The following is a 13,691-nucleotide window of genomic DNA, read 5'->3' as shown; positions in this document are numbered from 1 at the left end:
TAGTAAGCGTGAACAAAAAGATCAGAATTGTAGATTAAGTATAAGTATTGTGATGTGAGAGCGTCATTGAGGCTACAGCTGTAGCTAAAAGCTAGTCCTCGCGTTGAGGTTTCAGTTGGGAGCTCGCATCTACGAGTAATTGCCGAATTCTAGTAGCAATCTTCTTTGGCGATTGTCCTTCCGTGCAAACTAACATGCTTCCACTATTTTTGACCTACTCATTACTCCACCTGGGTGATCCTCTTGGTGATCCTCTTGGTGACCTTCTTGGAGAACGCGATCTGGAGTAGCGCACTGGCGACCGCGAAGCGGGCCGATTCTCTCTGGGGACCCTGTCATCGGGCCGGTATTCTCTGGAGTCTCTGTAACCAGTCCGCCTGCCGTAGTACCGATCCCGCTCTCTTCTGTGATATACGGAATCCCTTTGATCTCTGAATTCTCGATCTCTGTTGTCCCTTGGATCTCTATCACCTCTTCCCCTGTGACCACCACGCCTGTATCCACCACGGTCATATCCACCACGGTCGTATCCACCACGGTCATAACCACCACGATCATAACTACCACGATCGTATCCACCACGGTCTCCTCGATCATATCCACGATGACCTGAGCGATACGATGTTCCCGTTGACCTGTATCCAAGTCCTTGGTTGGGATAATTCACCATTTGGTGAGTGGCTATTAAAAATGGCTTCTCGGAAGTTCGGCCAATTTTCGTGGCATATGACACCCGCCATACTGCATCTTTGGGACTATGGTTCTCCTGATCAATCCAGAGCTGTGTGGCCTTAACAGGTATGAAATCCACATACAATCTGAGGTGAGAGGAATCGTGTGATTCGGGTGTCCCCACTTCTGCTTCTGTTTCCCTTTCTAAAACCTCCGGGAAAAGCTTTCCGTTTAAATTCTTCCGGATCTCTACTGCACCATCAACTGTTGAAACAATCACGATGCAGTGGGATCTTTTGTTGTTCAGCCACGCGCGCTCGATTGTGGCCCCGGATTTGGCAGCCTCGTCGTTCAACATCCTTTGGAAGTCTGCATTGTCAAAAGGAGTCGTGAGATTGCCAATAAACACCGCGCGTGTTTGGTTGTACTCAGCTTCATCCTTTATTTCATATACCACCTCTTCTGCTGAGGATTTTGATGCCTGCTGCTGCGGCACCAAGTCCTGTCCCGAGTCGTTGTGTTCCTCGCTGTACTCGGGTTTGTTGGTGCTTTCGAGAGCTGAGTTGGCTTCAATCTCAACAGACGGACTGCGTCCCAGCTCCTCGCTCATTATTGTTGTTAAAACCGCGAAAATTCGCTAAAATCGTGTGTAAGGCTGTTGATTGAGAGCCAAACCCGGTTGAGAATCCTGTTTAGGTCACCGAAAGGTGAAAAGTTGAGATTTGGCGGGGGACGACTTAAAGTCACGTGATTTGTAACAACTACTTGGAGATTCGAGATATATATGAAGATGCCATTATAAGCACCTTTGGAAATATTGATAATGTTAAAAGCCATCTGAGAACTTGAAGTGACAACCTGGTTATCTATTGAGAGTGTCACCGTATCTCCTTGTTGACCTCGCTCATGAAAACCAAACAGCGACTCCATACATCCCCAAGACAGCGACCGCTAGCACAAAGCATTGGTCACAGACAAGCTTCAGATTCATCCTCTTATACAACTGATGTCTGCTGGTGTCATTCACCAGCGATTTCACGCCAAAAAACTCGGCCGGGTCGGCTATCCATGAGGCTTGCCTAACCGGGGGAGGTGGAACGGAATCATCAATTGTGCGCTTTTCTTCTTCTTCGACCGCAGAAAGATAGTGCGAAAGCTTATTCGAGATCACCGTCCTGCGCTGAATGCCCTTCTCCTCTTCTGTCTTTGCCGGTTTCAAAGACCGTCTTAGCTTGAACAGCGACCAAAAGAATAGCGCCAAAACATTTAAGCCGGCGAACATTCCATAGAAAATGGTCTCATGGTATGGCATTGGCAGGTAGCACACGTACTGGTTGTATAACACCTTCACCTTTCGCGTAGTATCATCGCTTTCACGAGGACCTTGTTCCTCGTCCATCAACGGCGATAGTCTCTCTTCTTTCAAAACCGGCTTGTTGTACAATGTTATCAGTTCAACAGCAGGTCTATTGATTCCCATTGCCATGGAGATCGATTTCACGGTGATCTCCTTAGCAGCAGCGTTCACACCTTGGTCTTTATAAGGGTGGTATAACTCACAATAGTCGTGATCGTCTCCGCTCAAAATCAAATCAGGCTTGACCTTTGCCAGGATCTCGTCAGAGAGGTCCTTGTCCAGAACGGTCTGGTATTGGTACCCTTTTGCAATGGGAAAAGAGGCCGACTCACGCATCGGCCCACACTGCGCCTTGGGATCTCTGAAAAGTGGCACGTGAGTCAGTAATATACGTGGCCGATCCTTTTTAACTTTAGCGAACTTGTCCAGAAACTGACGGGGTGCATCGTAAATTTGTGGCACTTTCTTGTTCGATAGGGATATCGTATCCAGCATCACTATATCGTGCCCATTGTGACTCAGCACCGCGTTGGTCTCTCCGAAATTCGCCTGAAACCGTTCCAAGCTCGCTAGGTTGACCCCGTCAGCCCATCCAATGTCGTGATTGCCGGGAACACTGAAAATAAGCTCCTTGATGTGATCCGGTGCGTAATTTTGAAAGATCTTGTAGAATCGGTCGACCTGGGTTGTGTAATACTCGTCGCCAGCAGACCGTCCGTTGTCCAGTAAATCACCCAAAAATATCACAGAATCTGGCTTCAATACTTCTGATAATGACCTGAAATTTCGGTACAGGTAGGAGTCCACTGTGTGTCGCGACAACGCCATCGCTGCCGCGTTGCGCCCAGGATACGTATGGTTATCGATCAACTGTGGATCAGCCACTATCATCACGCGAAACTCCTCTATCCCCTCATCTGCCGGAATAACCACGTCATGTTTGTCCCAAGCACAACTTGCCGCATACATCCTCGGTATCCTGTAGATGTGAGTGTAGAACAACAGACCCCACACCATGAGCAACGGTAACAAGGGTCTGTACTTGGATACGGCCCGGGGCGCAAACGCGCTTACCGATATACTCATATTCTATGGATGAGGCAAAAAAAAAAACTGCTGACTTAGCAGCAATAACCACTTGAAATTCCCACCGAGAACTGTTGAAGACTTGACGTGAAACAAAGAAAAGCTGACGAGCCGCCTGGCTTCAAGCGCTCAAAGGGGATTTCTTCTCGAGTATGGTTTGCGCACTACTTGGGCCCAGACCCAGGCCATCCCGATAAGCGAGAGGAGTTCCAGGACTCCTGCTTTGAGCCAAAACAGTTTGCAGGCTAAAATGTTCTGGAAAGTGGTGATCACCGGATTCTTGGGGGTCCTGTTGTGGCTCTATTTTGTGCCTCTTTACGCGGATATTGATCCACTCGCGTTGGACGAGCAGGCGTCTGTATCTGCTACGAGGCCGAGTCCGCGCGAGTCTGCAGTGTACAGATCAGTGGATGTTCCCCACGGGTTACCGCTTACCACCGGGTTGAGACTGTTGAGACACGGTTCTCGATACACTACGACCGATGGAAACTTGCAGGATTGCTGGGATCTCCACAAAGAGGCTGGTAAAGCCGTCATTGTTGGTGGGGAGAAGATAGCGCGTGGTGAGCTTGCGGAACGAGTGGAAAGTCTTGTTTCTGGGCTTAAAATGCTGACGTCGTTTCACTGGTTGGGTGTCTTTGACTGTGAGCTTGATGTTTGTTCGCTTTCGGTGCAATTGGCTGGGCTGTTTACTGGTGATTTTGGGCTTTTCCAGATCTCGGACCCGGCTGGACTCACCCAGTATGCTGCTTCTCAGGAGTCTGAAAAACGCGATGTAGACCTCGTGTTTGTGCGTGGAAAAGACACAAAAAACTTGCTGAGTCTTCTTGATCTTGGGATCTTTGCGACTGTTGTCGTCCTGGACGATTTCATTGATGAAGACATAGCCAATGCTTTCCCCGTGAAATTTGTCAAGCTGTCGGAGCTGTCGGAGCTGACCGCTGGCAAGAAAACTGCGTACACTGCACCAGATCTGACTAGCTCCAAAACATATTTCAAACAGTGCTTGAGGATTCAGAAGGATGATCGTGTTTTTGAATTTACGCACGGTAATTTCGTCTCTATTGTCGCTTCTCAGCTGTACTCCCTTCCCGCAGGTCACTCTTGGAAACCGGAAGACAAAGTCCTGATTGTTGTTGACCATGCTGAGTTTGGGCATTATCTCGCAAAACTAGCGATGTGTTTTGTTGTTGGGTGTGAAACCGCAATTGTTACTTCCGCAGGAATTGACTTGGATACTCAAATCCGTCGGCTGGCACCTTCTATTGTCCATGCTAGTGACGCCGTGTGGTCTTCCAACTCAACCGTTCCAATCGCCTTCTACGATGTTATCTTAAACAACGTTGCAGAAAGCTGGTTCTCCACTGGAAGTTGTACACAATTGGCTGATTGGAGACGCCAGTTCAAACAGCTCAGATTAGTGTATTCCGCAGGTACCCCAGGTAGCGAGCGTCTCAACCACAATGCTGTCCAGGCCAAATATGGAGTGAGACTAATCCAAGAGCTTGTTGTTCCTGGCATTCTGGGTCCTGTACTGAAAACAAATTTCTACGATTATCGCGTTGTGGGAACCAATGTCCATAGAAGAGGAGTGCCTGCTAATTGTCTGGAGGTCAAGGTTATTGATCATGGAAGACGTCTGGCTGACAAAAGAGAAGGTAAACTTCATGTTCGTGGTTTCAATATCGGCAAGTCCATTTCGGGTGTCTCTGAGACCGTTTCCAGTCCAGCTGACTCTGGAGAACCCGGGTGGATGCCTTTGGATGTGGTGGGCAAGTTCGGTACTGATGGGTGTTTCTACGAGTATGTCTGAGAGTTTACAGAGTTAATGTTTATAAACGAGTGAATGTCTAGTCAATGCCTTATGAATCTCAGTATGTAAAAAAATCAGTAGTTCCATCTTTTCGCGATTTCCCGTAATCTTGCAGTAGCACCTGCAGCCCAAAGGTGCACCGCGCTGAAGGAGTGCGGCTCCTCGCAGTCTACACCCTCCATTTCAATCTGTAACTTCTCCAAAGGATCACTTGGAGTCTCCCAAGGGGTTGCCTCTTCACTCAGCTGGATCCACCTTTCTTTTCCACCATCGCGCCATGCCTGGCTGTGTGTCATCTCCAACAGTCTACTCACCGCTCTTCGATAGGCAAAAACCTCATCCTGGCCAGTAAACCGAGAAATTTTCGAGAAGTCAATATTCTGCCTCACACCTGCATCTTTTGAAACCAAAAATCCAGGGCCAGTCTCCGCATAGGGAGCCGTATTCGCACGATATGGGTTAGCAAGACTGATCTGGGTGCGAGCATACATCTCTTCCTCCAAAACCGTAGCTTTCTGTGGAGCGTCCGGGAAAAATAGCTTATTGAGATCAGTATCTGTTCTCAGTACTATCTGGCATCTGGCCTCATAAAGAGCATCAACCAGTGTGATAAATCTGCGGGCATCGTCTCTTCTGGTGTGTGTGAGAATGGGAACACCGTCAATAGCAAAAGTTTGGAATTTTGAAGCGAGAGAGATATAATCAGCAGGCCCATGCGTCTCGCTACAGATCTCTTCAAAATCGTATAAAACGGCCCCATCGCGATGGTTGCGTGGTGCGACGTCTCTTCCGTAAACCACTAGTCTATGAGACGAGCCGGTGTTAGTTTTAGGGTCTAAACCTAATCGGCTGATTTCACGTTTCCATTTCGTCTCGTGGTCAGGCTCTCCCCGTGTAATGAGACTGGGCTCAAATCCAGAAATTTTGGAGTCTTCTTTAAGCAATTGACGGTGGTCTGTAGAAGAGTCCATATCGAAACGCAGACATCGGAGTTTGAGGATCCGGCCAAAATCAAGAGTTTGGGCCCTATTAAAGCTCGTTGAATAAAGCTCCTCCGGAAGTCGGTTTGAAGTAGCCACAAGAACACCTCCCAGGCGAAAAAAATGTGCCAACACCGTCTGGACCACTTTGGCAGCCGCTATGTCTGGGAGAGCAAATTCATCTAGCACCAGAACGGAGCTGTCTCGAACCAGTCGAGCAGCAACCTCCAAAAGAACGAAATCATCTTCCAGAGATCTCCGTCGCAAATTTATCTCGTGAATCTGGCGAAAAATAGACAGGACAAAGTGCTGGGTGTGGTATCGTGCCTTGCATGCGTGCGGCAGGCATGTAGCAAACAAGTCTACCAACATAGTCTTTCCCGAGCCAACATGTCCGTTCACCAGCAACCCCAGTGGCGCATCGATATTCTTGAAGTCATCTGGATCTTGCTGGTGCACAAGAGAACGCGAGAGAGAAAGCGATTGGGTTGAGCGCTCATTATTTGGGCGGGTATTCTTTGGGCGGTTACGGCGGATCAACGCTGCCACATGCCGCAGTCTCAACCCCGTTAAAGCCTCTGGTTCGTAATCTTTCACCCGCAAATACAGTTTCTGTAGTTCTATTGCACATCGAAGTTGTTGCTGATCACGATTGAGGGTACCAGACGCCACATACGCCTTGTAGAGCACCAACGGGTCCGTAACCGCCAGACCCGTTAGAGAAGCCGCGCGCGGTACGGGCAGTCTATCATGGAACAATCTGCAAAAGACTCTGCTCATTGCGCAAGATCAATAATCCACAGTTGAACTGAAGATAGTCCAAACAAGTTTTAAATCAAGTTTCAAGCCAAGTTTCCATGGCGTTGAAAGACTACAGAGAAGATGCCGAAATGTGCGAAGATGGATTGTCTAGAGAGGCACGCCTATTTAGAAATACAGAACCGAGGGGGGATTATCCCCATGCAAATTGATCCCTTCATAACTGAATGGCCGATTGTCTCTGAATCAGGAAGACTTGGAAACCGCAAAAGACAAAAAATACAATGTAAAGGAAGACGGCACCGAATACCGTTTTGGCGACACTTGGAGTTGTTAGTGTGTCTGCATGGACAGTGCAGAATAAGTGAAACTTACGCTTTTCCGTCTTCGGGATCGGTGATCGACCCAACCATCGACTCATGGTTGTTATAGAATAGAGTGCCAATCACAGTGAGTATCACTATTCCAAAGGCTGAAATCACGGTACAAAACCATGCTTTCATGGGCTTGAAAATGTTAGTAGCTGTGCTCGGGGAATGCTAGGGGGGATGATCAGCAATGGACGTACGGATACCACGGCCTTCATTGTGTGTAGCAGATAAAAGCAATGGAAATGGCTATAGCAAACACGCCAGTTGTACACTTCTTGATATATCTGAGGGGATATATCTATATTGGTATCTCCAAATATTCCATTGAGCTTTCAACGATTACCGTCTCGAAGTTGGTTAGACGTGTGCTGATCAAAAGCAGCATCTGCCACTACCACACGTGTCGATTCTCTTATGTAAGATGCGATGCCTCAAAAAAGCCAAATACTTCATTGTTGCACAATCAGCTCGCTCAGATATGTTTACACATTAATCCAGGTGCTGATCAAGACGCTGTGAATTGCAATGTTTTTGAAGAACGTGAAAAAAGTGCAGCTGTTTATTTCCTGTCTGGAACATCCTGTAGTGTTTCAATTGTGCTTGTGAACGTGTACTATGTATAATATTGTAACAAAAACGACGTGCATTGCTCAGAAATCGTGCGGTTCGGTGCGGCGCTTACTTCAAACCCCATTACTACCTCCTGGCATATATCGACGGGGCTGAACGGGGAGCGTATAGAACCTGGCAACAAAGCTGCACTGGGGTCATTTTCCTGAATTGTCTGTAAAAGATACCGAATAAAAATATTGCCAATTACTCAAGTTTTAGACTTTAACGAAATGCTGTTGTTTGTCTGTGTATCTACTCAAGACATATAATCATCTTCTCGCTGCATCTTATTATGTGCGGCACATATGCAGGTGTTATATTTCCCTTTCTTCTTCCGTGCTTAACTCATTTGTCTAGGTTGGTATCTTTTCGCGGTTGCCCTAGCTGCACTCACTCGTGCTTTGTGTCAAATAAGATTATCACAGAAATCAAGAAAAATGCAATTGTGCTCTGAAAGGTGCCTTGGCTGGGCTGGAGGGTAGACACAGACCCTGTTCTTCCGTTAGTAAATATACAGATGATAACACAAATCAACCACAGTTTACATTATACTTCATAAACGATAGACTACTAAACACACTAAATCTCAGCCCAATATGAGGACAGAAATTACAAAAAATGGCAGCATGGCGTACGGAACTGGCGCAGGTCATTTGTAAGGTGGGAGCCAAGATGTCTTCTTTTCGTCACTACGCGCAGCTGATGATTGTTTCTTCAAAAGCGCAGTTGCAGCTTTGAATGTCTCCAAATCAACGAAAGTGCCAGTGAGTATAAGCCTCCCAGAGACAATTATTGATTGGACTAGCTTCCCACTTTTGAGACATAATGACGTCATGGCAGCCGATTTCTGATCACTAGTTAACTGGGTCACTCTGAAGCTTGAAAAAGAGAATCATCCATTCAAAGAGAAACGACTTCATAACTATGCTTTAGTGACATGTCATTTGAAGAGCAGCTCTGTAGTAACGACAGTTGATACTGTTCAGCTGACTTGGCTAGCCAAAGTCATTTCAAAATTGACTTTCTTGCAAAAGCATAAAATTTGGCGCTCTTATGATTTTCCGGTGTATCTTAAATTGCCTGAGGATATATATCAACCAGCGTAGAATGCCGTTTTGCACTCCCGTCTTGGTTAAGGCAGGCACCTCTCTGAGGTTGTCTGCGCCTTTGAAAGCACTGTGCAGGCTATCTACCACTCATGCTAACAAAGCCACCAGGCCTGTATATGATGTAAAAGCTATGGCTACATACTTTTCAAATATAAATATACTTGCCTCCAAGTGTTCCACTCAACCTCCACGGTTTCTGTTTAGCGTTTATGGTCGTGCTCTGATCACAAGCAAGGCCTCCGACATTTTGCATCTGTGTCAACTTTCCATTTAATTTCGTTCTGGGTAATTTGTGGGTACGGCGGAGATAGGCGCTTGGCATCACGCCTCAAAGCATAAGTTTGGCCTGTTGTAGGTACTTCGCGTGGCCTTGACAGTTTAAAGTTTTACGCTTGTAATTTCTTTTTACCCCCAGCTGTCATCCCGATTTCATCATCCTTGCAGATGCTTCCTGATCGGGTATCAAGCCGCATTGGGAAGCATGCGATGCGTCAAGGATTGATTTACAATTGAACATGTCTCACATCCCTTACCACTGGGAGGACTGCTTTTTTCATGAGTTTTTGAACCACGATGACAGCTTGCTGCTTTTGTGATGAGAATCTGGGGACTTTGCTGGAGGGCGAGTCTGCCGTTGATCTCACATGTGGTGATTCTGCTCACTGGCAATGCTACCTCGCCATGCTAACCCCGCATGACCTCTCAGACGATGGTACCATAGCGAGTGTTGAATGTCTCCAGTGTCACTCGCAGACTAAGTGCAAGCCTGCGAGTCGTGATGATGTTGCCAGAGAGTTGTTGCTTGGTCAAGTACCCTTGGCCCGATTCAAAACTCCAGATAACCCTCCGCAGTCTCGAAACCAGGAGTTCAGCGACCCAAGGTCAATCTCTTCAGCAAATACATCGCCTATGGTTCATTCAAGTCTACCGCTGCTGGATTTATCATTGAAGTCCCCACCTATTCCGCAGACTGCATTTCCGCAAACAGCAGGTACACCCGAGAGTCCCATTCTCCAGGATTCGCTAATCCCCAAAGTCCTTTTCGTTCCCTCCAAGCGCAAAATACAAGTCGATTCGGTAAGTCCAGTGGAGTTGGACTGCACACTCACAGTCCTGGGTCCTCGGTACGAGAGGTTTAATATTCCCGAATGCGGGATCGGTGAAATTCTTGAGAGTTTCGTGAACAATCTCCGGTTTCGAGTTCAAGACTGGAGGGGGGTAGACGTTGATGACCTCGGCTCTTTAATTATAGCCGATCGGTTGAAAATTGGTATCGATCGAAGCTCTTTTGAATTCGTGGATGTTTACCTCTTCGAGAAGTGCATACTACTAATTGGCGAGGCGCAAATTGATGAGGAAGAAGGTTACTATGACGAAGATGAAGATGATGACGAAAGTTACGAAGATGATGCCGCTCTTGAAGTTGTTGGTTCCATCGAGACCGCGTTACTTTCTGGATGTTCTCACACGCAGATCTATGAACTCACAGTGCATTTGAGCTCGGTGAGGCTTCCAGAACTTATCATTCAAACAGACTCTTCTTTGATTCTCAAGAGATGGAGTCGGTGTCTCAACCGAACTATCAAAGGAATAGCTACAGATATGGGTCCAGATCAGGTGACCTCAAATTTGTGGTCGTCCTGTAGTATTCCACGTCTCAGAAATCCTTCTGGAACTGAAGCCTCCCATGTAGACTCAGGCCCAGTGGTCGAAGCGAAGGTGAGTTTGGTGGTGGTCGTTGACCCGGCTTTGGCTTCTAGCAGAGAGTGTCTCAACATTTCCATAAGCTCACTGAAGCATGGTGATATGCTTGGAATCGTTTTTGTGAACAGGACCGTGAACACTTTTTACGGAATGGCACCTTCCGATTGGGAAGGTTGGCGTGATGTGGTGGCCAATTGCGGCTCCAATTATATCAGGGAAACAAAAGATGGCTTTGAGAACAATTTTGATACTAATCTGGAAAGCTGCGCTTATCCGGATATTGTCAAAAACCTTGAAAGACTTGCAGCTTCAAGTTTTGCTGTGGAAGACCTTCTGTGTTACCGCCACGGTTTCCGCCAGGTATTATTCATGACAGACAAAGAACTTCCAGTAATTCCTGGCCTTGAGCAATTAGCTGAAAAGTATAATCTCACCTTCACAAACTGTTATCTCAAACGCAACGAGCTGACCAAACAGAGCATCAGTTTCGGCGGAGCATCGGGACAGCGTTTATTGTGGAACCTCATCGTCCACAGACACATTTCCGGGGATATCGGCGAGTCTATACATTTACTTATATCTCACATGCACAAAGGGACTGTCAGTGAGATGCGGTGTCGCTTAACTGCTGGGGTCGGGGTTGAGTTGGTGAGCATGGATGGTTATGTCCCAGAGTACGGACGCTCCAAAGCGCTTGAAGTGCACGCCAACAACCTCTGGGACAAATTCGAACAAAGTTTTAATGCCAGGCTACGTATAAACGTGGATCAAGTTGATTTGAGTGAGGGCCAGGGGGCTGTGCCCCTAGTTGAGTTCGTCACTCGGTGGTGCGAAGACGAGTTTGACGATTACATGAGCACCACAACCAGGGTCAGTGTCAGACTAGTCACACGATCCAAGGACATTCCGGTGCCATTGTAGAGATACTTGGTATCTTCAGGACAGTTTTAGGACAATCTAATGACAATTTTTAGTGAAACTTGAGAAGTTCGGTAGTGCGTGTTCATATGCATGAGTAGTCATGCAAGTCATGCGGCGCGTATTTAGCTGGTACACTAAACTAAGGTGAATTTTCGTGAGTTGATACTCTGAGAGGAGCCTATGAACGTGGAAATAAATGGTTGATCGTTGTGCCTAAGTCAAGGAGATCTTGGGGATGATTTTCGTAGATGTCATTCACGATTGGAAAAAAGGAGTGTCAGATACGAGGGAGCCTGTAGCTTCATTACTTGTATCTCGCCATCACCAACTACAGAAATATATAACAACGTGAGGATTCACAGTCACGATTTTGCAAGAAAAAAAAATTTTAGTGTGAAGTTTCCGTTAATCTGATATCGTAATTTCCAATAAAATGCCACGCGGCTTTCATACTAAACACCTGTTATTTTCAACTTATTACCCACACACATTCCACCTTAGGCAGGTAGTCGAGCCATTCAGCGATCAGGTTAAACACAGATTTTTTGCAGAGGGACCATAGATCATTCAAAAAATCGCCATTTGCTCATTACCAGAAACCATTTTATGACCCACTGGTCTGCTTATTCTCCTCGCTCGCCTCACCTCCATCCTACGCATTTGGTCCGAGTTCCAAGACCAGCGATGACAAACACACCCCATGTCAGCCACTCGCCAGAAAGAACTCCAGGAGAACACTCCACCATCAAGAATGAGAATTTCGGACACTGCAGAGGTTCAATGGGGTATCCTCCCAGTAAATTTATCAGAAGTTTGACCGGGTGTTTGTCCAGCGTGCGGTCTCGTATCGACCGATGCGCCATAAACGCCAAGGGGGGTCTAGCCTTTCACGCCAAACTTTATCTCCCCACAGAATCGGAGCAGGGTCTACGTTCTAAGTATGACTACAACGATGTAAATTTCCATACAATAAGATGTTTATATATCCAGTAAACTTTATTCTTTCATCAAATGACTTATGTCGTGTTTTCCCGCCAAACTCCAAAAATTTCCCGCCAGTCTGGGCCTACCCCGACTTTGTAATCTGCCAGGAGCCCGGCTTACGAATTTGACTAATCGGATTGGTCGAGAAGAGGCTATTCCAGAGGACTATAAATACCTCCTTATTCCCCCGTTTTTGGTGCGGGGATATTTTTAAAACATCTGATACTGGAATTTGACTCTGACGATATTTATTCTGCATTTCAATGTCTGTATTTCTTCCAAGTTTGAAGTTTAGGGCTAACCCCAGACTCGTGGGCTCACTGGTAGGTGGCGCCATTACACTGGCCTTTATCAACGACCAGAGTAACCGCCAGAGCGGTAATAATGGTGGGAATAACAGCAGACTCTCTAAGGCTGGTCTGTTTGGATTTGGTGCTGCCAATGCCAGGATAGCTGGCAAACCAGAGAAGTCTCAGGAGGACTACCAGAAGGTGTACAACCAGATTGCAGGCCTTCTGCAGGAAAAGGACGAATACGACGATGGATCTTACGGGCCTGTGCTGGTGAGATTGGCATGGCATGCCTCTGGAACGTATGACAAGAGCGACAAGTCTGAGACCAAGGGAGGATCGTACGGTGGAACCATGAGATTCGCCAAGGAGGCTGGTGATGAAGCCAATAACGGGTTGATAAATGCCCGTGAATTTTTGAAAGATGTCCAGGCCAAGAACCCATGGATATCGCACGGTGATCTGTGGACGTTGGGAGGAGTTGTGGCCATCCAGGAGATGAACGGGCCCAAAATCAAGTGGAGACCAGGAAGACAGGATCTGGCTGCCGCCACGACTCCACCAGCAGGCCGTCTTCCAGACGCTTCTCGTGATGCTCCTTATGTCCGTGGACTGTTCAACAGAATGGGATTCGAGGATGAGGAAATTGTGGCGCTGATTGGAGCGCATTGTCTTGGAAGGTGCCACACGCAAAACTCGGGCTACGAAGGACCATGGACGTTCTCGCCTACCCAATTCACCAACGAGTTTTTCAGATTACTGGTCGAGGAAAAATGGCATATTCGCAAGTGGGACGGACCAACTCAGTACGAAGACGATGCCACCAACTCGTTGATGATGTTGCCTGCTGATATGGCTCTGATTGAGGACGCAAGATTCAAGAAGTATGTGGTTCGTTTTGCCAAAGACCAAGACGACTTTTTCAAGGTGTTTTCATCCACATTTCAGCGTTTACTTGAGCTGGGTGTAGACTTTCCAGCCGGGTCTCCTGAGTACACCTTCAAGACTCTTGACGAGCAAGAGTAAGGGCAGA

General features: G+C 47.1%; 7 protein-coding genes across 7 annotated transcripts; 4 read left to right on the top strand and 3 right to left on the bottom strand.

The window, feature by feature from the left end:
- Positions 1-214: 214 nt before the first annotated feature.
- KUCA_T00000350001 (uncharacterized protein) lies at positions 215-1,282 on the bottom strand (the record flags this gene model as incomplete). The annotated part of the gene is made up of 1 exon (XM_022604881.1): positions 215-1,282. The coding sequence occupies one exon, from the start codon at positions 1,280-1,282 to the stop codon at positions 215-217; it is 1,068 nt and encodes a 355-aa protein (XP_022456405.1).
- A 294-nt stretch (positions 1,283-1,576) lies between these two features.
- Positions 1,577-3,115, bottom strand: KUCA_T00000349001 (uncharacterized protein; the record flags this gene model as incomplete). The annotated part of the gene is made up of 1 exon (XM_022604880.1): positions 1,577-3,115. The coding sequence occupies one exon, from the start codon at positions 3,113-3,115 to the stop codon at positions 1,577-1,579; it is 1,539 nt and encodes a 512-aa protein (XP_022456404.1).
- Positions 3,116-3,365: 250 nt separating this feature from the next.
- KUCA_T00000348001 (uncharacterized protein) lies at positions 3,366-4,928 on the top strand (the record flags this gene model as incomplete). The annotated part of the gene is made up of 1 exon (XM_022604879.1): positions 3,366-4,928. The coding sequence occupies one exon, from the start codon at positions 3,366-3,368 to the stop codon at positions 4,926-4,928; it is 1,563 nt and encodes a 520-aa protein (XP_022456403.1).
- Positions 4,929-5,002: 74 nt separating this feature from the next.
- Positions 5,003-6,688, bottom strand: KUCA_T00000347001 (uncharacterized protein; the record flags this gene model as incomplete). The annotated part of the gene is made up of 1 exon (XM_022604878.1): positions 5,003-6,688. The coding sequence occupies one exon, from the start codon at positions 6,686-6,688 to the stop codon at positions 5,003-5,005; it is 1,686 nt and encodes a 561-aa protein (XP_022456402.1).
- Positions 6,689-6,790: 102 nt separating this feature from the next.
- Positions 6,791-7,099, top strand: KUCA_T00000346001 (uncharacterized protein; the record flags this gene model as incomplete). Its single annotated transcript, XM_022604877.1, has 1 exon — positions 6,791-7,099. One exon carries the CDS (start codon positions 6,791-6,793, stop codon positions 7,097-7,099), a length of 309 nt encoding a protein of 102 aa, XP_022456401.1.
- A 2,233-nt stretch (positions 7,100-9,332) lies between these two features.
- Positions 9,333-11,384, top strand: KUCA_T00000345001 (uncharacterized protein; the record flags this gene model as incomplete). The annotated part of the gene is made up of 1 exon (XM_022604876.1): positions 9,333-11,384. One exon carries the CDS (start codon positions 9,333-9,335, stop codon positions 11,382-11,384), a length of 2,052 nt encoding a protein of 683 aa, XP_022456400.1.
- A 1,247-nt stretch (positions 11,385-12,631) lies between these two features.
- Positions 12,632-13,684, top strand: KUCA_T00000344001 (uncharacterized protein; the record flags this gene model as incomplete). Its single annotated transcript, XM_022604875.1, has 1 exon — positions 12,632-13,684. The coding sequence occupies one exon, from the start codon at positions 12,632-12,634 to the stop codon at positions 13,682-13,684; it is 1,053 nt and encodes a 350-aa protein (XP_022456399.1).
- Between the last annotated feature and the right edge of the window lie 7 nt (positions 13,685-13,691).

Source organism: Kuraishia capsulata, genomic scaffold (assembly GCF_000576695.1).
Source record: "Kuraishia capsulata CBS 1993 genomic scaffold, Kuraishia_capsulata_scaffold_1, whole genome shotgun sequence".
In the NCBI taxonomy this organism is placed as follows: domain Eukaryota; kingdom Fungi; phylum Ascomycota; class Pichiomycetes; order Pichiales; family Pichiaceae; genus Kuraishia; species Kuraishia capsulata.
The sequence above is the reverse complement of the archived record's forward strand: the minus strand, read 5'-3'. Positions and strand labels throughout refer to the sequence as shown.